Below are 25,748 nucleotides of genomic sequence, written 5' to 3'. Positions count from 1 at the left end.
TTGCCCACAGTTATAGTCACCCCATTATAGGATGGATGTGGAGACTGGAAAAGAGGAGCTTTAGCACAATCATGCCTGGATTAGTGGGTATTAGCTACAGGGAGAGGTTGGACAGACTTGGGTTCGTTTTTCTGGAACGCCAAAGGTTGCAGAGTGACTGACCTGCTAGAAGTATACAAAATTATGAGAGGCATAGATAGGAGAGATAGTCAGAATCTTTTTACCCTGGATGGAAATATCAAATACTAGAGGGCACAGCTTTAAGGTGAGAGCAGCAAAGTTTAAAAGGAGATATGTGGGGCAATAAGTGCCTGGAATGGGCTGCTGGGATGGTGGTGGAGGCAAATAGGATAATGGCACTTAATGAGACTATTGGAGAGGCACATGTACATGCAGGGAATGGGAGGATATGGCTTCTGTGCAATCAGATGAGAATCAGTCTACGCATCATGTTCAGCACTGGGCACGGACTTGGAGGGCCGAAAAGGGCCTGTTTCCGGCTGTATATATATGATATGATGTGATATGAACTAAATAGCCCAAATGTCACAATAGTATGTCCTCCAATTATACACAATGCACAACACTAAATAAATAATCTTAGAGTCGTAATAATTAAAAATAAAACAACTTTGTGCTCCTAGTTAAACAACTTAAAGAAATCTAAACTCATCTACAGCCTACCCTGGTTATTACGGATTTCTTTATAATGGATTTTGGTTATAGCGGACGGAGCATTCCCCACAGTAATCAGACACTACTGCCTCTTTAAGAACCTAGGCTGCCAGTTACACTGCAAGAGATCACTGAAATTAACAAGCAATTGCTTCCATTGATAGTTGTGCAATGACACTCTAGTAAACAAAGTAACAAATAGCCTTTAGTATTTTTACCTTACAGTAACAAAAATATATATTTTGTTGTTAAAAGGAACTTTATTTGAAAGAAACATCTGACGCTCTGTAATAGGAGCAAATCCCATACTCAGTTATAGCAGACAATCGGCAATGACGGGCATCATTCTCCACCCCTCCCCCCCCCCCCCCCCTTCACCCTCCCACGGCCCGTTATGACGAGGATTATTTGTACCATTAAAGCATTCATGTTATTATACAGTACATTTAATTGTTCGAGCTATTCCATTTTTGTACTCAACAGTATTGCTGCCACTTTCATCAAGAAAGGTAAAACTTGCGAATTGGCAATTAGCAATAAAAGGAGACCTATTCAATTAAAGAGGAAGAAACAGGAAAAAAGATTTCAGCACAGCTACATTTGTTATACGATCACCAACCCTTTTTAGATAATTTTTCTACACCATCAAATAATAGCAAATCAAGGAGAAAATATTGCATTTAAAAGGCACACCCTATCACACAATCATGCCTGTCAAAAATGTCTAATAACTAACTGCATTTTCATCTCACACCCCAGGACTTAGAACATGACTTTTAAAATTCCATTTTAAATGCCACAGCTTAAAATGTTATACATATTAATATGGATTTCCATCTGTTGAGTAATACAATTATTAAGATATAATCAAGGAAAATGCAGATCTAATGCAAATATATGCAAATTAATGCTCAACATTGGCTGTAAATATCCAGATTCACAATAAAGCAGCTGTCAATCCACGTCTGTGAATTGACAATCAATGGGGCTCCTTCATTTTCTAACTCTAGCTTTAATGTTAGTTGTATATCTGAACACTTTAAAATATCAAAAGTCTCAATGTTAAATTTTTTTAGCATTTATGACAGAATATATTATTTGCAATAGTGGCGAGGACACAATCCAAATAATTAGCTCCAGTTCACCCGAGAAACATCAAGAATTAAACAATGCAGAGTAGCTCAACTGATTGTAACTATAATTTCTGAACAGCACAAGAGCTGACCTGGACTCTTCAAAACATGGAAATGATGTTGCTTTTGATACTTTAGTCCTTTGAGTGCTCAAATGGAAATAATAATAAAAGCAGCTAATCACAAAAAATAAACGCTAGCATTTTGATCTGTATTCAGAATTGAATACCCTCCAGTTAGTTATTTGGCTCAGGAAACCACAAAAGTATATGTAATACTGCAGACAAATACCCAGAATAAATCTGGTATATCTGGTCACCAATGAGCTCATCGGCGCTGACCACCAGTTAACTTTCTAATCTGATCCTGTGCCTTTGTTTTAGAAATTATGCACGTAAGTATTTTGGGAAATAAGGTTCAATTATTTTAAATTGGTTTTGTATTTCTAGTCAGCCTCATCTTGTATGCTTTCCTTAATCCTATCTTTTACTTCTATCATAATTTTATTTTTAGTTTATCATCTCATTAATTGATCCCTTTCAATCATCACCACTTTGCTTTTAAACCTTTCTTTTTGCTTTTCCTTTGTTTTTTTATCAGCTTTGTCTGACTCAGTGGCAAAAAAGTATGGTAACAATGTAGCACAACTACTTTCTATGCAACATTGCTCCAACTAACCGATAAGAACATCAACAAGGGAAGTTGTGTATTCCAGTTCATCCATCCAAAAACAATGTCATTGAACTGAAAAGGGTGTAAAAAAGGATTTGAGGGTATTGTCTGGTCTGGAGGGTTTGAATTAGGAGAGGTTAGATGGACTCGGTCTTTATTCCTTAGAGCGTAGGAGGCTGAGGGGTAATCTTATTGTGGTAGATAAAATCTTGCGTGAAATAGCTACAACATTTTCTTCAGGATAGGGGAGTCTAAAATTACAGGCATACATTTGAACAAAGCACAAAATACTCAGCAGGTCAGGAAGCATTTGTGGAGAAAATCTGTCGAGGTGACATTTTGGATTGTTGACTCTTCTTCAGACTGATTGTAATAAGGGGGGAGAAAGCTGGAAAGAAGGGGGTGTTAGGTGGATCCAGGTGAGGAGGGTTTGTTGGCAGATGGGTGGAGTAAGTGTCAAAGGTGAGAGATTAAAAGGAGACAAAAGGGTATCAGACAGGAAGAGCAGTGAAGCAGAACGCCTAAGGGATATAGGTGGAAGGGAAAGGGAAAGAAGGGGTGAAAGAGGAATGGGGAAATGTAGGAGAAATGTGTGTGCATAGACCTGGGGAACGAGGGGGATGGCTGGGGCACAGGAAAGAGGGAGGATCAAGATGGAGAGTGTATTATTTAAAATTGGAGAATTTAATGTTCATACCATTAGGTTGGAGGCCATCCAAGCAGAATAGGAATTGTTGTTCCTCCAGTTTGCATCATTCTGGCCATGGAGGGAGCCCAGGACAGAAATGTTGGCATGGAAATGGGAAGGAGAATTAAAATGGTCAGTAACCAGCAGACAACCAGGTCCTGGCTGACCAAACATTATTGTTTGGTGAAACTGTCGCCTAGTCTCGCAGATGGAAATAAGGGTACATTGGGAGTACTAAATGCAGTCAACGAGGTACACATGAACTTCCTTCTCACCTGGAAAGACTGCTGGGATCTCTGGATGGAGGCAAGGGAGGTAGTATTGCATCACCTGTGGTTGCTGGGGAATGTACCTGGAAGGGGGGGATGATTTGGATTGGAAGGGATAAATGATGATACATAGTTCAGCTGCAAGAATAGGAAAGGCATATGGAACTAGCTGGCGATGCAACTTGGAAAGAAGAGGGTGTTAGGTAGATACTGGTGAGGAGGGTTTGTTGGCAGATGGGTGGAGTAAGTGTCAAAGGTGAGAGATGAAAAGGAGACAAAAGGGTGTCAGACAAGAAGAGCAGTGAAACAGAAAGCCTAAGGGATATAGGTGGAAGGGAAAGGGAAAGAAGGGATGAAAGAGGAACGGGATAGTAGGTGTGTGTGCATAGACCTGGGGAACGAGGGGGATGGCTGGGGCACAGGAAAGAGAGAGGATCAAGATGGAGGCCAGACACGTTGGGCCAAACAGCCAGTTTCCATAAATCAGAGGCCAAGACACTGACATCTTCCTTATCAATTTCTAATCAGTTTTAAGTGATCCCTAAGGCTTTAGTCAGGTCTTTGCTGATCAAAAAATATATTGATTTCACTGAGTCAAGAGTCATATAGCACAGACATGGCCCTTCGGCTAATTACAACTATGCTGAACCTTTTTCCATTTACTCTAATTCTGCTTTAAAACTGTAATTGCCTATGCCTTGTCTATTTAAGTGGATGTAAGTGTCTCTTAAACATAGACTGCAGTATAAGAGTTCATGGACTGCAGGAATGTCCTGTACAAACATCTGCAGGATTGTCTCCAACTCAGAAAATTACTAAGCTAGGGTGTGAGATTCACTTACGCATGAAGACTGCAAAAAGACTTTCTAGACATTTCCATTCAAAATACAGTCACAATCCAGAGGATAGCACAGATTTGGGGAGGAGAGTAGAAGGTGTGAAAGTTAGGAGCTGAATAACAAGATTTGTGAGAGGCTGAGAAATAAAAGTTTCATAGCCACTGTTCAGCAGAGTAAGACATAATAATGCAAAAAGTTATCAAAGACCATGGAGCTGAACAGAAACGTGTTAGAATAAAGGCTCTATGATTAAGCACATAGTATTCCCTGAAGGGTAATAATTTCAAATAATGCATTGCCTACTCAGTGTTGGGACAATTTTGATTACTTCAATATTTGTTGTATCATGAAGATTTTTCAATATTTATTTCATTACGGAATTTTGTCAACTTGTATTTTTTGACGGATGTGCAGATAATGTGAAGCCACGTCATCTACACTAAAAAAAATTCACAATAGTCACCACTTTCTTGGAACTTAACCACCCCACAACATTACCTGTATACTCTTCGGTCATTTTTGATCTGGACATCAGTTGTCACTCATTAACTTTCATTTATTCATTTTCAGGGATAGGCTTAAGTTTATTATTGTCATGTGTACTGAGTGAGATACAATGAAAAAAATTGATTTGTATGCTTTCCAATTCGATAATACTATACATAAATAGTACAAACTCAAGTATAATAGATAGAGCAAGGCGGGCCCACGAGTTAAAATTCTAAATTAGGGCAAGGCCAACTTTGAGGGTATGAGATAGGAACTCGCTCAAGTTTATTGTAGGGTGTTTGAAGGAAATGGAACATCAGGGAAGTGGGATGTTTTTACAAGTGTGCTGACAAGAGTCCAGAACATGCACATTCCTGTTAGAGTGAAGGGCAAGGCGGGCGAGTATAAGGAAGCTTCGATGTCTAGAGAAATTAAGGTTCTGGAGTCAAGAGTAAGAAGGAAGCATTTAACAGGTATAAGCAACTGGGATCAAGTATATCCCTGGAGGAGTTTTGGGAATTAAGGAGCAACCAAAAAAAGGATAATCTCAAGACATTTTATAAATACATAAAAAGAAAATGGGTAACCAGAGAGAGAGTGGGACCCCTCAGGAATCAAAATGGTCAATGTTGGCGTGGAGCCACAGAAGATGAGCAAGGTCCTCAACGAGTATTTCTCTGTTTTTACCGTGGAGAAAGACACGAGGACTAGGAAACTTGCAACAATAAATGGGAGTGTCTTGAGAGCAGTCAGTATGACGGTCAAAGTGGTGCTGAAGGTCCTGATGCTTATGAAGACTGGAGGGTGGCATATGTTGTGCCTCTATTCAAGATAGGCTGCAGAGAAAAGCCTGGGAACCGGCCAGTGTGCCTAACATCTGTGGTTGGAAATTTATTAGAGACGGATATACATGCATTTAGATGGGCAAGAGCTGATATGGGATAGTCAGCATGTGCGTGGGAGGTCGTGTCTCACGAATCTGATTTTTTGCAGATGTGACCAAAATGGTTGATGAGGGCAGAGCTGTAGACGTTGCATATATGGATTTCAGCAAGGCATTCAACAAGGTTCCGCATGGTAGGTTGCTCTCGAAGGTAAGAGCACGGGATCAAAGCAGAGATTGCTGAATAGATAGAAAATTGGCTTCATAGAAGGAAGCAGAGGACGATGGTGGAAGGTTTCTTTTCGGACTGGAGGCCAAAGACTAGTGGTGTGCCTCAGGGTTCGGTGCTGGGCCCATTGCTGTTTGTCATCTACATCAATGAATTGGATGTTAACATACATGGCATGATTAGCAAGATTGTACATGACCCAAAAGTGGGTGGTATAGTAGATAGTGAAGCTGCTTCTCAAATATTGCAGCAGGATCTTGATCGGTTGGCCAGGTGGGCTGAGGAATGGTTGATGGAATTTAATACCGAGAAATGGGAGGTGTTGCATTTTGGGAAGTTTAACATGGGCAGGACCTACACAGTGAATGGTAGGGCTTTGGGGAGTGGTGTAGGGCAGAGGGATCTAGGAGTGCAGGTACATTGTTCCTTGAAAGTGGCGTCACTTTCCAAAGGGAGGTCAAAAAGGATTGCGTAACATTGGCCTTCATCAGTCAGAGTATTGAGTATAGAAATTGGGAGGTCATGTTGTAGTTGCATAAGGCATCGGCGAGGCCACATTTAGAGTATTGTGCTCAGTTCTGGGCACCATGTTATAGGAATGATGTTGTCAAGCTGGAAAGGGTTCAGAGAAGATTCACACGGATGTTGCCAGGACTCGAGGGCCTGATCTATAGGGAGAGGTTGAGCAGACCCGGACTTTATTCCTTGAAGCACCAGAGGATGAGAGGTGATCTTATAGGTGTGTGCAAAATCATGAGCAGAATAGATCAGGTAAACACAGAGTCTCCTTCCCAGAGTGAGGGAATCAAGAACCAGAGGACATAGGTTTTGTGAGGGGGGAAAGATTTAATAGGAACCGGAGGGATAGCTATTTTTTACCCCGTGTGGCGAATGTATGGAATGAGCTGCCAGAGGAGGTATATGAGGCAGGTACTATCACAACTTTTAAGAATCATTTAGACAATAGACAATAGGTGCAGGAGTAGGCCATTCGAGCCAGCACCGCCATTCAATGCGATCATGGCTGATCATTCTCAATCAGTACCCCGTTCCTGCTTTCTCCCCATACCCCCTGACTCCGCTATCCTTAAGAGCTCTATCTAGCTCTCTCTTGAATGTATTCAGAGAATTGGCCTCCACTGCCCTCTGAGGCAGAGAATTCCACAGATTCACAACTCTCTGACTAAAAAAGTTTTTCCTCATCTCTGTTCTAAATGGCCTACCCCTTATTCTTAAACTGTGGCCCCTGGTTCTGTATAGGATAGGTTTAAAGGGATATGGGCCAAAGGCAGGCAGATGGGACGAGTGTAAATGGGACATGTTGGTCGGTGTGGGCAAGTTGGACCAAAGGGCCTGTTTCCATGCAGTATGACTCCAAGTCACTTGACTTAAGAATAAGGGGTAGGCCATTTAGAACAGAGATGAGGAAAAACTTTTTTAGTCAGAGAGTTGTGAGTCTGTGGAATTCTCTGCCTCAGAGGGCAGTGGAGGCCAATTATCTGAATACATTCAAGAGAGAGCTAGTTAGAGCTCTTAAGGATAGCGGAGTCAGGGGGTATGGGGAGAAAGCAGGAACGGGGTACTGATTGAGAATGATCAGCCATGATCACATTGAATGGCGGTGCTGGCTCGAAGGGCCGAATGGCCTACTCCTGCACCTATTGTCTATTGTCTATTGACACATGCCAAATTTCCTAATTTCTTCAGGAAGCAGAGGCTTTGGTGTGCCTGGATAGGTACCGCATCAATGTAGTTGGTCCACGGCAGATAATTGGTAATATTCAAGGAACTTGAAGCTCTCATCCATCTCCATTTCGGCACCATTGTTGCTGACTTGGGCATATAGTCCACCATGCCTCCCGAGGTCGATAACTACCCACTTCATCTTGTTGACATTGAGACTCTTGACACCATGTTACTAAGTTGTGTTAAAGATCCAAGCATCTTTGGCAAGCCTAGTATTTATTGCCCACCCCCAAAAACCTTTATGAAAGTGATAATGAGCCAGCTTTTGAACTAGTATCTGGTGAAGATACTCACACGGCACTGCTGGGTAGAGAATTTCAATATTTGGACCAAGCAATGAGGAAGAACTGACAACCCATTTCCAAATCAGCATGATGCGCATCTTGGAAGGGAACTTGCATGCGTTGGCGTTCCCATGCACCTGCTGCCACTGTCCTTTGTCGTTTGTGAGGTTGTACTTTCAGGAGATCCTGTCAGAGTAACTTGGGCAAATCACTGCAGTGCATTATATACTGGCAACAGAGTGAGTCAAGTGTCAAGTGATTGGTGGGTTGTCAGCCAAGCTAGCTACTTTGTCCTAAATAGTGTTATGCTTCTTGTGTGTTATTAGAGCAGCCCTTAACCAAACAAGTGAAAAGATTTTCACCACCCAGTGTCTTGTAGATGGTAGTGTCAGGTGGTGTCATGCTCTGCTCGATATCTACCCTCCAACCAGCCCTATCCTACCCATTTACCGTTTTGTTACTTTTAGAGTTTTTAGCCTTCAAATTACATTCACTTTATTCCAGTGTTTAAATTATAAAAGCAAACTGAAATAAAAAATAATTTGTGCGTTACCATCATTGTGTGTTATCATTAGCATCTGCAATAATTTTGCTTTTGGACAAATTTACCACATTACAGACCTGAGAAGCTAGCAAAATCAACATGATATTTAATGGCAGGAATATTATATCAATGTAGAAGCACATAACAGCAAATGTCATCCAGGAAGTGTACACACGAATAAAACCTCAATATTGATCGACACACAGAGACACTTTACAGAACCCTGCCAGGATAATCATGTCGACTTTGGATGTGCAGGGCTTCATCCCTACCTGCTATAATGTAGTCAATTTCATTCTATCTTACATTTGTTTTAAATATGGGTGGCTTCCAATTAGCTTTTATTTCAATCTCTCAACATTATGTTGTTGAGTTACATCCTTATTAACTGCTTCTACATCTGTGGTATGCCTCTCATTGTTCCATTTTCACTCTCCTCCGCTCCTCTGTGTTCAGCTACTTTTTCTATCTGCTTCCACTTCACTCTTCCAATTCAGTAATTTTACAAGTCACTGCTATTATTTCCTTTCCTTTCTTATGGTTTTCTTTATTCCCCTTGAGTCTCTTTCCTAAATGAATATCAGAAGGCAGAGCAATTTTATTACATTCTCATTTAATTCTGTTAGAATGAAAAATAAACCATAAGCAAGGAGATAAAAGAGCATGTAGGTTTTGAATCTGTGAGAACCAAAACACAATGTACAAGAACTGAATGTATGTACATTGCATGCAGTCAATTTCCATTATAAATTCCTTTGTGTGTTACTATAATGTAAACTGTCACACTGTGAATACGCCCTTTCCCCACAGGACCATAGGGATACCCATAAATAAAGCTCAAAGCTCCGACTAACACATCAATGCTCTTCACAAGCACATTACCATGCAGCTCCAATGTGCAACCCGCAGCTAATCACCAAAAGCACAAACCGTTCGCTGATAGAGGATCAGAGTACAAACTCTTCAGGTTTGAAGTGTCTTCAGAAAATCTGGTTCTGGCCAGAGAAAATGCAGCCCCTTCTACACAAGTGAAAAATTAGAAAAATAATTAATTGTAGCTATGTTAAACAATATTTCTCCTTCTCATTACGACTTGATTTACATTCTCTTTACGACTTGATTTACTAATACAGTATCCAACATCTTGTCTCACCTTGCAGACTCAAGAACCTGCAGTTGCTGGTTTACAAAAATAGACACAAAGCTGGAGTAACTCAGTGGGTCAAGCAGCATCTCTGGAAAATATGGATAGGACGTGTTTCAGGTCGGGATCCTTCTTCAGACTGACTGTGGTGAGGGGCAAGAATGGAAGAGAGGAGGAGCAGGACAAAGCCTGGTGAATGCTAGCTGGATACAGTTGAGGGGGGGGTGGATAAACAGATGGTTGGACAAATGTCAGCGAAGACAAAAGGTAGAAGAGTTGCGAATTATGAAGCCAGAGTAATGAATTTAGGTGGAGGGGAGAGGAGAAATGGCTAGAGGGCCAGGTAGGGCACAAGGAAGAGGGAGTTAGGGCCTGTCACAGAGACCACTCACCTTGTAACTCCTTGGTTCACTCATCCCTTTCCGCCCAAACCATCCTTTTCGCCGGTACATTCCCCGAGAAATGTAGATGTAACACCAGTCCCTATACCTCCTCCCTCACAATTCTGCCTGGTGAGACACCATAACCTCATTTACTGCTTTCGGTGTTCCCGATGGGGCCTCTTTTATATCAGCAAGACGAAGTATCTGCAGGTGGCCACAGCCCTTGCACAGCTGAACTCAAGACCTGGACCGACAGATCGCTGCTTCAGGGGAAGCCTACCGGGTCACCCGCGGCCAAACGTAACACCCGGCGGATCGCAGCCTGCAAGAGTAAGTCGCTGAGCGGGGCTCCTGCCTGTTGGACACGGTAGACCGCCGGCCCTCGAGGGGGAGCCTGCCAAGCCAGCCACTGTCTGTCCCCCGAAGCAGGATGGAGGCAGCGATGACAGACACAATGGGCACGTAGCAAGGTCGGTAAGAAAGGAGAGGGATCCGGGGTCTGGTCTACTGCGCGCTCATGGCCGGCTGTGGGAGACACCCCCGGGAAAAAAAAGGTGGACGGGCGAGGAGAGTCGTGGTGTCCAAGGAAGGAGATGGGTGGAGGCCCGGATGAGCCTAGGACTTGCATGGAACAGGCACTGCCCATCAGAACTGGAGTGTGGACTTTGAAAATGGCGAATGTTTTGCCATGGCCTGCAGGATCTCCCGGTTGCTAACCATATTAACTCGCCTTCCCATTATGGCCATCTTATCCTTGGGCTCCTCCTTCGCCAGAGCAAGGCAACATGCAAACTGGAGGAACGTCACCTTACATTCTGCTGGAGTAGCTTACAACCAAATGGGATGAACATGGAATTCTCCAATGTTAGGTAACAACATCACTCACCCCCCCTTTTCCCCCCTCTCTTCCCTGGCCACACCCATTTATCCCCTTTCTCCATATTCCTACTCTGGTTTCACAATTTTCACCTATCCCTATCTCACACCTTTTGACTTTTGATCTTTGACATTGAAAAAAACCCATAGACAACAGGTGCAGGAGGAGGCCATTTGGCCCTTCGATCCAGCACCGCCATTCATTGTGATCATGGCTGATCATCCACAATCAGTAACCCGTGCCTTCCTTCTACCCATATCCCTTGATTCTGCTAGCCCCTAGAGCTCTATCCAACTGTCTTTTAAATTCATCCAGTGAATTGGCCTCTACTGCCTTCTGTGGCAGAGAATTCCACAAATTCATAACTCTCTGGGTGAAAAAGATTTTTTCTCATCTCAGTTTTAAATGGCCTCCCCTTTATTCTTAGACTGTGGCCCCTGGTTCTGGACTCCCCCAACATAGGGAACATTTTTCCTACATCGAGCTTGTCCAGTCCTTTTATAATTTTATACGTTTCTATAAGATCCCCTCTCATCCTTCTAAATTACAGTGAATAGAAGCCTTTCCACACATGACAGTCCCACCATCCCGGGGATTAACCTTGTGAACCTATGCTGCACTGCCTCAATAGCAAGGATGTCCTTCCTCAAATTAGGAGACCTATACTGCACACAATACTCCAGATATGGTCTCACCAGGGCCCTGTACAACTGCAGAAGGACCTCTTTACTCCTATAATCAAATCCTCTCGTTATGAAGACCAACATGTTATTAGCTTTCTTCACTTCCTGCTCTACCTGCATGTTTACTTTCAGTGACTGGTGTACAAGGACCCCCAGGTCTCGTTGCACTTCCCTTTTTCCTAATCTGACACGATTGAGATAATGATCTGCCTCCTTGTTCTTGCCACCAAAGTGGATAACCTCACATTTATCTACGTTACACTGCATCTGCCGTGCATCTGCCCACTCACTCAACCTATCCCAAGTTACCCTGCAACCTCCTAGCAGCCTCTTCGCATTACACACTGCCACCCAGCTTTGTGTCATCTGCAAATTTGCTAGTGTTACTTTTAATTCCATCATATAAATCATGAATATATATTGTAAATAGTTGCGGCCCCAGCACCGAGCCTTGCGGCACTCCACTCGTCACTGTCTGCCATTCTGACAGGGACCAGTTTATTCCTACTCTTTGTTTCCTGTCTGCCAACCAATTCTCTATCCATATCAATACCCTACCCCCAATACCATGTGCTCTAATTTTGCCCATTAATCTCCTGTGTGGGACCTTATCAAAGGCTTTCTGAAAGTCTAGATACACTACATCCACTGGCTCTCCTTCATCCATTTTACTTGTCACATCCTCAAAGTATTCCAGAAGATTCATAAATCATGCTGACTTGGACCAATCCTTTTACTGCTATCCAAATGCGCCGTTATTACTTCTTCAATAATTGATTCCAGCATCTTCCCCACTACCGATGTCAGGCTAACTGGTCTATAATTCCCCGTTTTCTCTCTCGCTCCTTTCTTGAAAAGTGGGAAAACATTAGCTACCCTCCACTCCACAGGAACTGATACTGAATCTATAGAACATTGGAAAATGATCACTAATGCACCCATGATTTCTAGAGCCACCCCCTTGGAAGCAGACCATCAGGCCCTGGGGATTTATCAGCCTTCAGTCCTATCAGTCTACCCAATACTATTTCTCGCCTAATGCAAATTTCTTTCAGTTCCTCTGTCTTCCTAGATCCTCTAGTACATCTGGGAGATTGTTTGTATCTTCCATAGTGAAGACAGAACCAAAGTAGCTGTTCAACTCTTCTGCCATTTCCTTGTTCCCTATAATAATTTCACCTGTTTCTGCCTTCAAGGGACCCACATTTGTCTTTACTAATCTTTTTCTCTTAACATACCTAAAGAAGCTTTTACTATCCCTGATCATTTGCTCTCGGATTATTTTGCCCATTCTCCCCTGCAGACAACAGAGCCCTTGTTTCGATCACCCTCCCAACTCACAGGGTCCTGGCACCAACGCTCCCTCTCGACTCTAAATGTGGCCTCAATGTCTTATACAACTGTAAAGGGCCTGTCCCACTTTAGGCAATTTTAAGGCGACTGCCGGCGACTAGGCTGTCGCCGACAGTTCGCCAGGCATGATCGTGTGGAGTCTGCCAAGAATCATAGTGGATCTCAGCGCGTCGCTGAGAAATCATCCTGTGAAATTTCTGGGCGACAGCTGGCTTGTCGCCAGGTATCGTTGCTTATTGCAGGCGCTGTCGCATGCTGTCCCCAGGTTTGCTAGGTTCTCTTAGATGCATTTAGAAGCACATTATATTAAAATAAGTAAAGTCATTTCAAAATACCATAAAATGCTTGTGTTTAACCAATTTATTTACCGTCAGGACATTTGACAGGTAGATTGGAGGCGACAGTTTGACGGTCAGGTAAGCATGGGAATTTTGCGATGTTTATGGCCATCAGCCATTGTATTTAATGTGGACTCCCAACCCAGATATGCAACCCAGAAACCAGATATGCATCTCTCATACATTTTCAAAGAATACCCACACACTTTTCACAAAAATCCACTTAACCACTTTTAAAATGATTATTTTTAATACAGCTATTAGTAAACTGGAAGTAAATCCAGTTTATGCCTTGTTACAGTGATGCTTGTTTATTATGTTAGATGTTATAGTTCAAAACTCTCAAGTACTTACCGACTTGTCAGTGATTTCAGCATTGACAGCGTGGGAATTTCGCAATGTTTCCAAAGATGGTGTAATCTCGACCCGACTCGGCATTGTCGTGGTCATTGTCGTCGGGTAAACGAAAAGTTCAGCGATCTGCTACGAATGACAGTCGCCTTAAAATCGCCTAAAGTGGGACAGGCCCTTAACATGACCTCCCAACTTCTATATTCAATACTTTTGACTGATGAAGGCCAATGTGCCAAAATCCTTTTTGCCCACCCTCTCTGCCCGTAATGCCACTTCCAACAAACTATGTACCTGCATTCCTAGATCTCCCTACTCTACAGCATTCCCCAGACCTTTACCTGTGTAGGTCCTCCCCATGCTAGACTTCCCAAAATGCAACACCTCACATTTCTCTACATTAAATTCCCATCAACTATTCCTCAGGCCACCTGGCCAACCGATCAAGATCTTTGACAACCATCTTTACCATCTCCAATACCACCCACTTTAATGTCATCTGCAAACGTGATAATTGTGTCTTGTACTTTCTCATCTAAATCATTGATATAGATGACAAACAGCAATGGGACCAGCACCAAATGTTGAGGCACATCACTAGTCACAGACCTCCAGTCCAAAAAACGATTTTCCACCATCACCCTCTCCTTCCTTCCATGAAACCAATTCTCTCTCCTTGGACCTCTCCCTTTTACCCTTTAAAGTTATATGGGTCACTGATAAATTATACTGCATAATATATTTATAAACATTTAAAATGTTTTGTAGTACTTGTATGATTAACCCAAGTCACGAGAGCATAAACGATTCTCTGACTTTTACTGTACATGCTTAATATGAACAATGATTTAATTAGTAGTTGGGACATCAGGATGCAAACTTCTTTTGAACTGTGGAAATACAGAGTATTTTCCAGAAGGGTGAAGACCGTAATTGGGCTATACAGAAACACAAATAAAATTCTGGGTTTGATATGGGAGGCAGAGAAGAGTACAATTCGAGATGAAGAAAGGCACTCACCAAATTATTGGAAAAGAAACATGCATTCAGCGGAATGTAATTGTTGATAAATATATTAAATGAGCTCTGTAGTAGCCCGAGAAGATAGTGGCTGATGCAGATTTACATGATTTTTTAAATATCCAATGATAAACAGAGACAAAGTTCATAATCTGACATAATAAATGTTAAAAGTGATCTTTGTTAGTGCCCATGTGTAATATGGCTGTAAAAGTCCGTAAAAGAATTTGACCTTTGCAGGCATGTGAGTGAGGTAAAAAAAAAAAAAAAGAGGAAAAGAGCCGAGTGTTTGCTCAGTGGGTTGTACAACGGGGGTCAAAAAATAGGAAAATGTTTGAAAATTTACACACAAAATTACCCGTTTCAAGCCTCTTTTAGTGCATTTCAAAGTAAAAACAGACATTACAAAATAATGCGAATATGTCGCTAATAACATTTTGAAGTAAATTCGCACATTAATTGATAATCAGCCCAAAAAGGTGGTGATTGGCTTTTCTGCTGTGTTTTATATTTTAATCCAGTCTTAATTAAATTAGTTATATAATCTTGCACTTAAATTTAATATTTACTCATTACAGTTCCACCACTGATTTTCTGGCACTTTTGGTTCCAGAGCTTTGCTGCTTTATCTAGCAGGCCAAGGAAGTCGGCTATGGGGATAGATTTGCTGGCTCCAGCTGGGCTGGAGTTCCAGAGCCCCGGCCACAGGTTGCAAATTCAGCCCACAGAACGGCCGTGGAAGTCCCGATGTCGAGATTGGCTGCCTTGCCCAGCCGCCGCATTATCAGGGAGACTTCCAGGGCGCGGGGGATTTCTCGCGGAACCCCTAGCGACCTTTAGCGGAATCCTAGTGTTCATTACAAGTCTATACATCTTTTTTTTTTTCTTTCTTTTTTTCGATCCGATTTCCCTGTTTATTTGGCAAAGTGAAAAACGCGGAAATAATGCAAAAGGCGCGGAAAATTGATTTTTAAAACGCGGAAATCCGCGGAAACGCGGAAACTTCACATGCCTGCCTTTGCCACCCGAACGCTCAAAAAGGAGGCAAATGTCAGTTTAGTTATAATTTAACTATGGCAAAATGTAATAGAAATAATGAAAATAAAGGTAGAACTTAAATTTATTTGCCATTGTACTTTAGTTGTTTCGCTCAGTTGATATAATTTCCATATCTTCCCCACTGAACCCACCAAAGTACGAGGTTACTAAGAATACATGTGCAAGCACCCGAAATTTCAATAATTTTCTTTCTATCAAACTCAAATAAAAGAGACCCCCGCCCACTCCAAATCACAAGTAGCCACTTATATATTTAAAGGCAATGTAAAAGCATTAAATCATTAAATATATCTGGAAAGATGGTCAGTACTGAATGATGCATTTTGGCAACAATTATTCTCCCTGATCAACAGTGCATGCAAAAATAAGTAGCTTTAAGACCTAAAGACATTCGTAAATTACATTTCAAAAGGTCAGATAATAAGGGGACAGTTGCTGTGGTTCGAGCAATGAATAAACCTTCCTCAGTTTAATTTAGAAAACCTATTGAATCACTTCATTTTCAAAACAGCCAAAAGTATTAACTTGTATTCATTTCAAACAAAATTCCAAAAGCCTGTCATCACCAACTGAATGAAATGAGAAATTATCAAAGGTCACACATACTATATAACTACAAGGGCCCAAATCTCTCGAAATAACAGAGGTACTTGCCATTTCTTACATAGGCAGACTTTTTTGTGTTCTGGTGGTATGGAAAATTTGCATCAGACACGCCAGATTCAGAGATATATATTCCTATAAATCTATAAGTGTATCACAAAGATTTAATTGCCCCGAGAAGATGGCTGCGTCTTCATGGACTTTGTAATTCACTTATTTGATATAAACAATTTAACATAGAATAGTTCAGTACAGGAAGAGGCCCTTCAGCCCATAATGTTTGTGCCGAACATGATGCCTAGCTGAACTGACCTCATCTGCCTGTACATGATCCATATCCCTCTAATTGCTGCACTTCCATGTGACCATCTAAAAGCCACTTAAACGCCAATGCCTTTGAGGATAATTAAAGGCAACCATGTTACTCTGGGTTCAGTCATATGCAGACAAAAGTAGACAAGAGTAGACAAGAGCACCTTTCCTTCCTTCATTGGACATTAGTAGCTTGCAACAATCTATTACTTGCACTTTCCTTTCTTAATCAATATTTTCTTAAACAATATTTTTTAAATTCCATGGCAAAAATTCACTTAAGATCGATTTGAAAAAATCATTTACATAATAGAATACAAATGAAGGAACTAATTTTCTGTAAAACATTATAGCTTTGTCCAGGGTAGGTCACATCTTACCAACTTGATTGAGTTTTTGGGGAGTCGAGGGTAGAACAGTGGATGTTGGAGTAGCAAGACATTTGATAAGGTCATTCATGATAGGCCAATCCAGATTAAAAGATATTCGGTCAGAAAATCCATGACCAGCAGTGTTGCGCGGGGATCTGTGCTGTTCCTTACAAATGACGTGAACAAACATGTAGATGGGTTGGTTAGTGAGTTTGCAGAAGATACAGAGAGTGAGGAGGGCTGTCAAAGGATACAGCAGGATATAGATTGGTTACAGATGCAAGTGGACAAATGGCAGATCGAGCTTAATCTAAGCAAGTGTGAGGCGTTTCATTTTGGGAGGTCAAATCTAAAGGGGAATATATACATTTAATAGAAGGACAGCATTGATGCAAGGGGATCTTGGTGGTACAAGTACATAGCATTCTGAAAGTGACAAACACAGTAGATAAAGTGGTGAAGACATGCAATATGCTTTCTATTATCGGTCAGGGCATTGAGTGCAGGAATCAGAAAGTCATTCTGCAGCTTTATAAAACGTTGGTTAAGATGAGATTGGAATACAATGCAGTTCTGACCACCCCATTGCAGGAAGGGTGTGGCAGCTTTGTTAAGGATGCAGAAGAGGTTTGCCATGACGCTGTCTGAATTAGAGAGCATTAGCTCCAAGGAGAGGGTGTACAAGCTTAGGTTAGGTAAGGGGGAGGTGCAGCGAGACCTGGGTGTCCTTGTACACCAGTCACTGAAAGTTGGCGTGCAGGTACAGCAGGCAGTGAAGAAAGCTAATGGAATTTTGGCCTTCATAACAAGAGGATTTCAGTATAGGAGTAAAGAGGTTCTTCCGCAGTTGTATAGGGCCCTGGTAAGACCACATTTGGAGTATTGTGTACAGTTTTGGTCTCCTAATTTGAGGAAGGACATCCTTGTAATTGAGGCAGTGCAGCGTAGGTTCACGAGATTGAATCCTGGGATGGCGGGACTGACATATGAGGAAAGATTGAAAAGACTAGGCTTGTACTCACTGGAGTTTAGAAGGATGAGAGGGGATCTTACGAAAACATACAAAATTATAAAAGGACTGGACAAGCTAGATGCCGGAAAAAATGTTCCCAATGTTGGGCGAGTCCAGAACCAGGGGCCACAGTCTTAGAATAAAGGGGAGGCCATTTAAAACAGGTGAGAAAAAACTTTCACCCAGAGTTGTGAATTTGTGGAATTCTCTGCCACAGAGGGCAGTGGAAGCCAAATCACTGGATGGATTTAAGAGAGAGTTAGATAGAGCTCTAGGGGCTAGTGGAATCAAGGGATATGGGGAGAAGGCAGGCACGGGTTATTGCTTGTGGACGATCAGCCATGATGACAATGAATGGCGGTGCTGGCTCAAAGGGCCGAATGGCCTCCTCCTGCACCTATTTTCTATGTTTCTATGTTTCTAAGCTTGAATGTGTAGAAAGGAATGGCAGGTGCTAGTTTATTCCAAAGATAGACACAAAGTACTAGAGTAACTAAGCTGGTCAGGCAGCATCTCTGGAGAAAAACGATGGATGACATTTTGGGTCAGAACCCTTCTTCAGACTGTTTATTCTAGGTAAATAAGTCTGGATTGTTTCCAGACAAACTCGGATTGTTTCCTTGGGAGTGTCTTGAGATTGAGGGAAGATCGGATAGCAGTTCATAAAATTGTTAGAAGCATAGAGAGGGTAGATAGCCAGAACCTTTTCCCAGAGTGGAAATATCAAAGACTAGACGGCATAGCTTTAAGGTGAGGTTTAAGGCAAAGTTTACAGGACATGTGCGGGGCAAGATTTTGAAGAAAACATAGAGGTGTAGGTGTCTGGATGCCGCTGCCTGGGGTGGTGGAAGCAGATATGATAGTGTCTTTTAAGAGCCTTTTACACAAGCAAATGAATGTGTGGATATGGATTACATACATGCAGAGTAGGTACGTTTAAGTTTGTATCACATTTGGCAGTCACCTTGGGCCGAAAAGCCTGTTCCTGTACTGTACTGGTTTATGTTCTATATATACACCAGCATTACGAGGAAAAAGTACTGAAAAAAATTATTAATAGTGGTATTTTAAGACACCTTTGTTAATTTCCGTAGATGTAACATAAAAGGTTTTGGAGTTACTAGCACAAATATAACAATCTTTGGAATAGTTTATTTCAGGTGCCTGAGGAGAGAAGGACCAGAGCAGCGGCAGCAAAGGTTTCTCTCCTTCAGTGTATATAAAGGTTAATGAGCGACAACTTCAAGCGCTGAGGTTGCCAGAACAGTACAAAAGGACTACTTCTACTGATTGGGAGAACTGTTTCAGAAAGTAATTGGAATTTGACCTGAAAGAACAGAGTCTTGAAAGAAACATTTATTTCAAAACACAAATGACAACAGGGAGTATCATTTCATGGGCAATAAAAGCTAATTAAATGAACTGTATTCAAAAAAACTATATCATTCTTCCAGTGATTTTGAATTTGAGCAATCCGAACATTTTTTAAACCAACATTCATTTACTAATTGCTATCAATGACAAGTTGATGCCAACAGAAATTCTCTCCGTTCCACAGGTTAATAAGTTTATTGCTATTCATTGTGATTTGTATAAGAGAGGTGGACTGTTGAGCCAGGAAATGGTAAACCCCAGACATCAATTCATATTTCAAATAAGTTAAATTATTTTTTTAATCAAAGGGAAAACATTTCTAGTTCTATTGTCTTCAATTTGATACGTACAATCCATCTAAAGAAACTGAACACTCTTGGTAATTGCTTCAATATATTATGTCATTTATAGCATAGTTTTACTATTAGGACTACCACAACAGTGCATACTCAAGTCCAAAGTGTTATGTAATTAATTGACAAGTACCTTATCAATTGAGAACCTTAAGTGCATGCCAAGTCCAAGGATATCTTACACATATTTGAACAAATCCCTTTCCTTTTAAAAAAAAGCTACCAGAACTGAAGCCACTTTAAATGTTAACATTCCACAAATTCAGTCAAATCACACCCAATAATCTACTTAAACCTCATTAATTCTATCTCTCACTACAAACTCTGTAGAGTGAAAACAGTAACCACAACTAAAATATATATTACATGATTTTAAAAGTCTTTTGGAATTTTGTTTAAAATGCAAATGTCATTATTACACAAGAACAGAAATACAGAAAATAAATCCTCCAAGAGTGAAATAATTCAAAACTCTTCACACAGGTGGTGCATATCATAATACACCAATATACACCAATAAACAAAAAAAAGCTATACCTTTCCAGTTTTAAAATAGACCTGACTGAAAATTATCTTGTTCTCTTAAAACATCACAAACTGCTCTATCCAATACAATACTGGTGTTAAGAATGTAAAAAATATATAGGTTGAGAATTACACCAATCAGTTCCTCAAGCATGCCCTGTCATTCAACATGATCATAGCGGATCTGTCTTTCACCCACTTTCTCTTCTGTACTAGTTTCACTTAGCCCTCAATTCCCTGAACTTTCAAAAAATTATTTACTTCTTTAATTATAGCCAATGACCTAACATTCAAAACCCTCCAGGGGAGAGAATTCCAGAGATTCACCACCCTCTGTGAGAAGTTGCTATGCAACTCAGTTGTAAATGACTGCCCCTAATCATTGTGAAGCTACGAATGTCCTCTCATTTGATACTCTCCCACCAGTGGAAGCATTTTGACATGTCCCATAAAGGATCTTTAATGTTTCAATGTCTTCAACCCTCATTCTTCTAATCTCTACCAAGTACAAATATAATTTCTTAGCCATTTAAGATAGGTCAACATTCACATGCCAAAAAGTAGCCTGGTGACTCTCATTTGAACTGCCTCCAATGCCAGTACATCTTATAATCATCATAAGCCAGAGTGCAAACCCTTATCATATACGTCTCGTTTTTGTATTTGATACATTCTTTTAATTTTACAGGGAATAGATTTTCCAATACATGCTAATAAATCATTAAGCATTAAATGATATGTTGTTAGCCACTGCAAAATATGTCAACCTCAAAATTTAGAAAGCAATATACTTGCAGTGGAATATGATCGAAATAACAGAACTCTGGTACACATTGCCTGAATGGGTGTCACAAGACAAAATTCTCTCCACATTCAAAAGCGGTTGATGTCTTCATGTATCATAGCGAGGATGTTTTCCGACCAAAAACTGAGAAGTGCATTGGTCTGGACATGACTTTTCTGACTTACATGGACTCAATAGTTCAAATGCCCCCCCCCCCCCCCCCCCCTCCACTCCCCTCCCATTGATTCCATATCTTTTATAGAGTAAAGAATCATTAGTGTGTTCTGGAAAACAATTTGAAAATTATTTTAAAAATTACAAGAAAGCACAAACAAAATTCCTACAAAGTTGACATAAATTAAAAGTTTAGCAGGTGTATGTGCATTCACATACTTGAGATGTATAATTTTAAATCATTAAAACATCCAACGGCAGACCGTCTTGACAAAAACAGAGACACAAGAGACTGCAGATGCTGGAAACTGGAGCAATAAACAAACTGCTGGAGGATCTCAGCAGGTCACGGAGTGGGTCAGGCAGCACAAATGTTGCTTGGCCCACCGATTTTTTCCAGTAGTTTGATTTTGGACAAGATAATCACCGTACTAATATTAATGCAAAAAGTGATGCAAAAAGCATTTAAGGCTTCTTGGTACTATACATTATTTGGCTAGTTTGTATGCTGTGAAATGCAAGTGCCACAGTTTCATTTGTTGAGAATGGAGATCAGGGAATTACATCAAACGCTGTACACCTTAGCTATTCCATAGCCTCTTCATCAGGACCACTGAGCAGCATCTTAAGTTAGGCAGAAATTATTGACCACCAGAATATATTCTTGGTTCAAAGAAATAAACAGCATGGAATATTATCCATTTCTCTTGACACAGATGTGCTTCTAGTTTGTTTTGTTTTACATTCTCAGCCTATTATGTTTGCAGGCTTGCATTATCTTTTTGTGAACATTCAAATGATAATTGCACCTGCAACATCAACATTTCATTTTTAGAACTTTGGCTGCAGTACTGTGATTGTAACAGATGTCCCTCATACAAAGTACCAACTTTCAATTATCAATATGCTTTCCTGTAAAATCTCACGGTTACACACACTTTACTGATGTAATATTTTACAAACCTCACACATCAACGTAGTCAACAAACTAACTGTACGTTGAAAATGAAAAGCAATTAACAATAAACAGTCACTAGAATCTTTCCGGATTCAGTGTTAATTTATCAACCAAAACAAATGAAGCGCACACAATTTCAATCATGGTTTGCCTTAAATTCACTCGTCATTCCAACAACGGATTCGCTTTACTTAACCGGTATTTGGAAAAAAAAACTTTTGTTGCTACCATCATCGATGTAGAGACAATTTACAAATTTATCCTGAAAATTAGTATTTTGTTAAACTTATCGCTGCAACACATATTCAAATATTTAAAAGTTCAATGTTTTCGAATGCACTTGTACACTTGCTGAAACACGACTCCGGGAAATGCAGATCAACCTCTCCGTTAAAACTAACAGTTGACACAATTTACGCGGAGAAGCTTAACCTATAATACACAAGCCCTTGCTAAACCTCTGGAGCATAATCTGTTGAGCCTGGCGGGCAGTGCGCCCAATACGACAAGATGACACATGGTAAATCAAAAGGCACAAAAGCAATTGCTGATCCTTTCACATTGAGCCGAGTGTGAAAGCAATGAACGCTCAAAATTACGATATGTACATTTATTTTAAAAAATGACATGACATCTAATCTTAGTCATACCTCGTCCTCCCCAGCATATGGGCGTTTTTTTCCATTTACATCTCCATCTTCCTCTTCACTTGGACAGGACCTACGTGTCGCCATTATTTCATTCCAATTTAAAGCGAATCCAGATCAAGAGAACACTCCCTTGGCTCGGTACGTTGAAAAATCCATGAACAGCAACAACAAAAAAGCAGCCAGATGATAATCGACAATCTACCCGTTCTTCATCGTTTCTGAAACGATCTGAAATAAAAATTAAAAAGCATACACTATCAGTGTGCGTCGCAAATATAGAAGTTATACGATAATTCGTACTTGCAGCTCGCCTTAAGAAATAGCAATCATAGAATATTCCGATTCAAACTCAATCATCCCGGCAGGAACTCAAATCTCACTTCATCAAACGAGGAAACGCCTCCTTTGCTTAGGGAATATATATATATATATATATATATATTTTCCTGTTAGATAGCTTTTCCTATAGAAGCTGTGCTGTAAACATCTTCCAAAGCCCAGTCACTCATTTTCTCCTCCGATTCTCTCCCAACCCGCTCGGATACGTGCGTCCCCCACCCCGGACTGAAAAACAAAGACCCCTTGAACAAAAAGTGACTGATTTTTAACAAAAAGGAAGATGGTTCAGATGACGCCTGCAAGCAAATCTTAACAGTACCTCCCGAACAGTGCACACGAACAGCCCCTGACAACCACCCATTTGTTGTAGGTGGTTCTCTGTCATTATTCTCACCCGTTAACTTCACCGAGGATGCGATATGTGAATATAAAATCTGCAAGTGTCTCCCACGCTTGCAAGTCAATATATTATATGTGCCGGCTCCGAGATTGGGGGGGAGGAATCACCTCCTGTACAAGACCTTCAACAGAGGCAGAGCCGATTTTCACATCCCAAGCTGTGCACCCCCCCCTTCCATCTATCTGTCCCCCCCTTTCCATCTATGTGTCCCCCCCTCCCATCTATCTGCCCCCCTTCCCATCTATCTGTGCCCCCCTTTCCATCTATCTGTCCCCCCTTTCCATCTATCTGCCCCCCTTCCCATCTATGTGTCCCCCCCTTTCCATCTATGTGTCCCCCCTCCCATCTACCTGCCCCCCCCTTTCCATCTATCTGCCCCCCTTCCCATCTATGTGTCCCCCCTTCCCATCTATCTTCCCCCCTTCCCATCTATGTGTCCCCCCCTTTCCATCTATGTGTCCCCCCTCCCATCTATCTGTCCCCCCTCCCATCTATCTGTCCCCCCTCCCATCTACCTGCCCCCCCCTTTCCATCAATCTGTTCCCCCCCTCTATCTATCTATCTGCCCCCCCCCCCTTTCCATCTATCTGTTCCCCCCCTCTATCTATCTATCTGCCCCCCCCCCCTTTCCATCTATCTGTCCCCCACCCATTAATTGTCCACTGAAGCCGAGTCGGATAACAATCTGCTCGGTGCACAGCCTCTGCTCCTTTGCTCCGCTCCCGTGGAGCGGGAGAGAGGGGACCCTTCTCCCGAGAGCGCACCTTGTGGCGTCGTGGGCCTTATCGCCCCCACCCCCCTCGGGCTCAGTCCAGAAGGTTCCGTGCGCCGTTGTCTCGCGGTGCCAACCGCACTCTGCCGTCCGCCGCCATCGCCAACTCGCCGTCCGCCGCCGCCGCCACCACCGCCATGGCTCTCTCTCTCTCTCTCCGACCTCGGGGCTGCCCTCCGCCTCCCGCTCCGCTCCAGCTGCTGTCAGTCGCCACTCCCTCGAGTCCAGCGGCGATCCTCCGCCACTATCTCTCCCTCCCTCTCCCTCACACAGGCAGCCAACGGTAAGGTTCAACACCGACGTGAAGCCCCACTCCTCCTCGCCGCCGCCATTATTTTCTTCATTTTCTCCCCTTCACCGAATCCGCGTAAAAAAAAAGAGAAAAATATCGCCCGAGAACACAGCCGCCGGCCAGCGACCAATCACTCCCGGGTTTGCATGCATGGTGCCGCACTATGGCCAATGGGGCCGAGCCTTTCATCCGCCTCCCACCTATTTTCCTTCTCTCTCCGCCCCCCCCCTTCTCCCTTCCCTCTTTCCAACAATTTATTCCCAGCTCCGGGCCAACGGAAAGGCTCGTCCCTCCTCTCCTCTCCTCACCGCCCCTCCTCCTCCTCCTCCCTCCCGCACCTTCCTCCTGATCCCCTCCCCTCACAAACACTCCCGCTCCTTCATCATGAGTGACCCCCTCCCCTCACACACACTCACGCTCCTGACCCCCTCCCCTCACAAACACTCCCGCTCCTGACCCCCTCCCCTCACACACACTCACGCTCCTGACCCCCTCCCCTCACACACACTCACGCTCCTGACCCCCTCCCCTCACACACACTCCCGCTCCTTCATCATGAGTGACCCCCTCCCCTCACACACACTCACGCTCCTGACCCCCTCCCCTCACAAACACTCCCGCTCCTGACTCCCCTCTCCTCACACACACTCCCGCTCCTTCAACATGAGTGACCTCCTCCCCTCACAAACACTCCTGCTCCTGACCCCCTCACACACACTCCCGCTCCTGACCCCCTCACACACACTCCCGCTCCTGACCCCCTCACACACTCCCGCTCCTTCAACATGACCCCCTCCCCTCACAAACACTCCCGCTCCTTCACCATGAGTGACCCCCTCCTCTCACAAACACTCCTGACCCCCTTCCCTCACAAACACTCCCGCACCTTCAACATGAGTGACCCCCTCCCCTCACAAACTCCCGCACCTTCCTCCTGACCCCCTCCCCTCACACACACTCCCGCTCCTTCAACATGAGTGACCCCCTCCCCTCACACACATTCCCGCTCCTGACCCCCTCCCCTCACACACACTCCCGCACCTTCCTCCTGACCCCCTCCCCTCACAAACACCCCCCCTCCTTCCTCCTGATCCCCCTCCCCCACCGGCTGGTGATCGCAGCGCTGCTACCGCTCCCTTATCCTCACCACCCCCCCCCCCCATTCAGACA

General features: G+C 42.6%; 1 protein-coding gene across 10 annotated transcripts in view; it reads right to left on the bottom strand.

Moving 5' to 3' along the window:
- Positions 1 to 25,748, bottom strand: part of arhgap21a (Rho GTPase activating protein 21a) — a 139,198-nt gene that overhangs the window by 112,698 nt on the left and 752 nt on the right. For 7 of the 10 annotated variants that reach the window (XR_013548528.1, XR_013548532.1, XR_013548538.1 and 4 more), the window contains exons 1-2: positions 24,279 to 24,783; positions 22,776 to 23,003 (exon numbers count right to left, since the gene is read on the bottom strand). Coding sequence is in view for 7 of the 10 variants with exons in the window: in XM_078416172.1 (XP_078272298.1) it covers positions 22,776 to 22,859 (84 nt within the window). In the remaining 3 variants the exon portion in view is untranslated. Of the gene's footprint in view, positions 1 to 22,775; positions 23,004 to 23,155; positions 23,175 to 23,508; positions 23,623 to 24,278; positions 24,784 to 25,748 lie in introns of those variants that run through there. The other 3 variants (XM_078416187.1, XM_078416194.1, XM_078416180.1) reach the window with 3 other exon arrangements.

The sequence above is a fragment of the Rhinoraja longicauda genome, chromosome 2, assembly GCF_053455715.1.
Source record: "Rhinoraja longicauda isolate Sanriku21f chromosome 2, sRhiLon1.1, whole genome shotgun sequence".
In the NCBI taxonomy this organism is placed as follows: Eukaryota; Metazoa; Chordata; class Chondrichthyes; order Rajiformes; family Arhynchobatidae; genus Rhinoraja; species Rhinoraja longicauda.
Note: the sequence above shows the minus strand (reverse complement) of the source record. Positions and strands in the feature narration are given on the sequence as shown.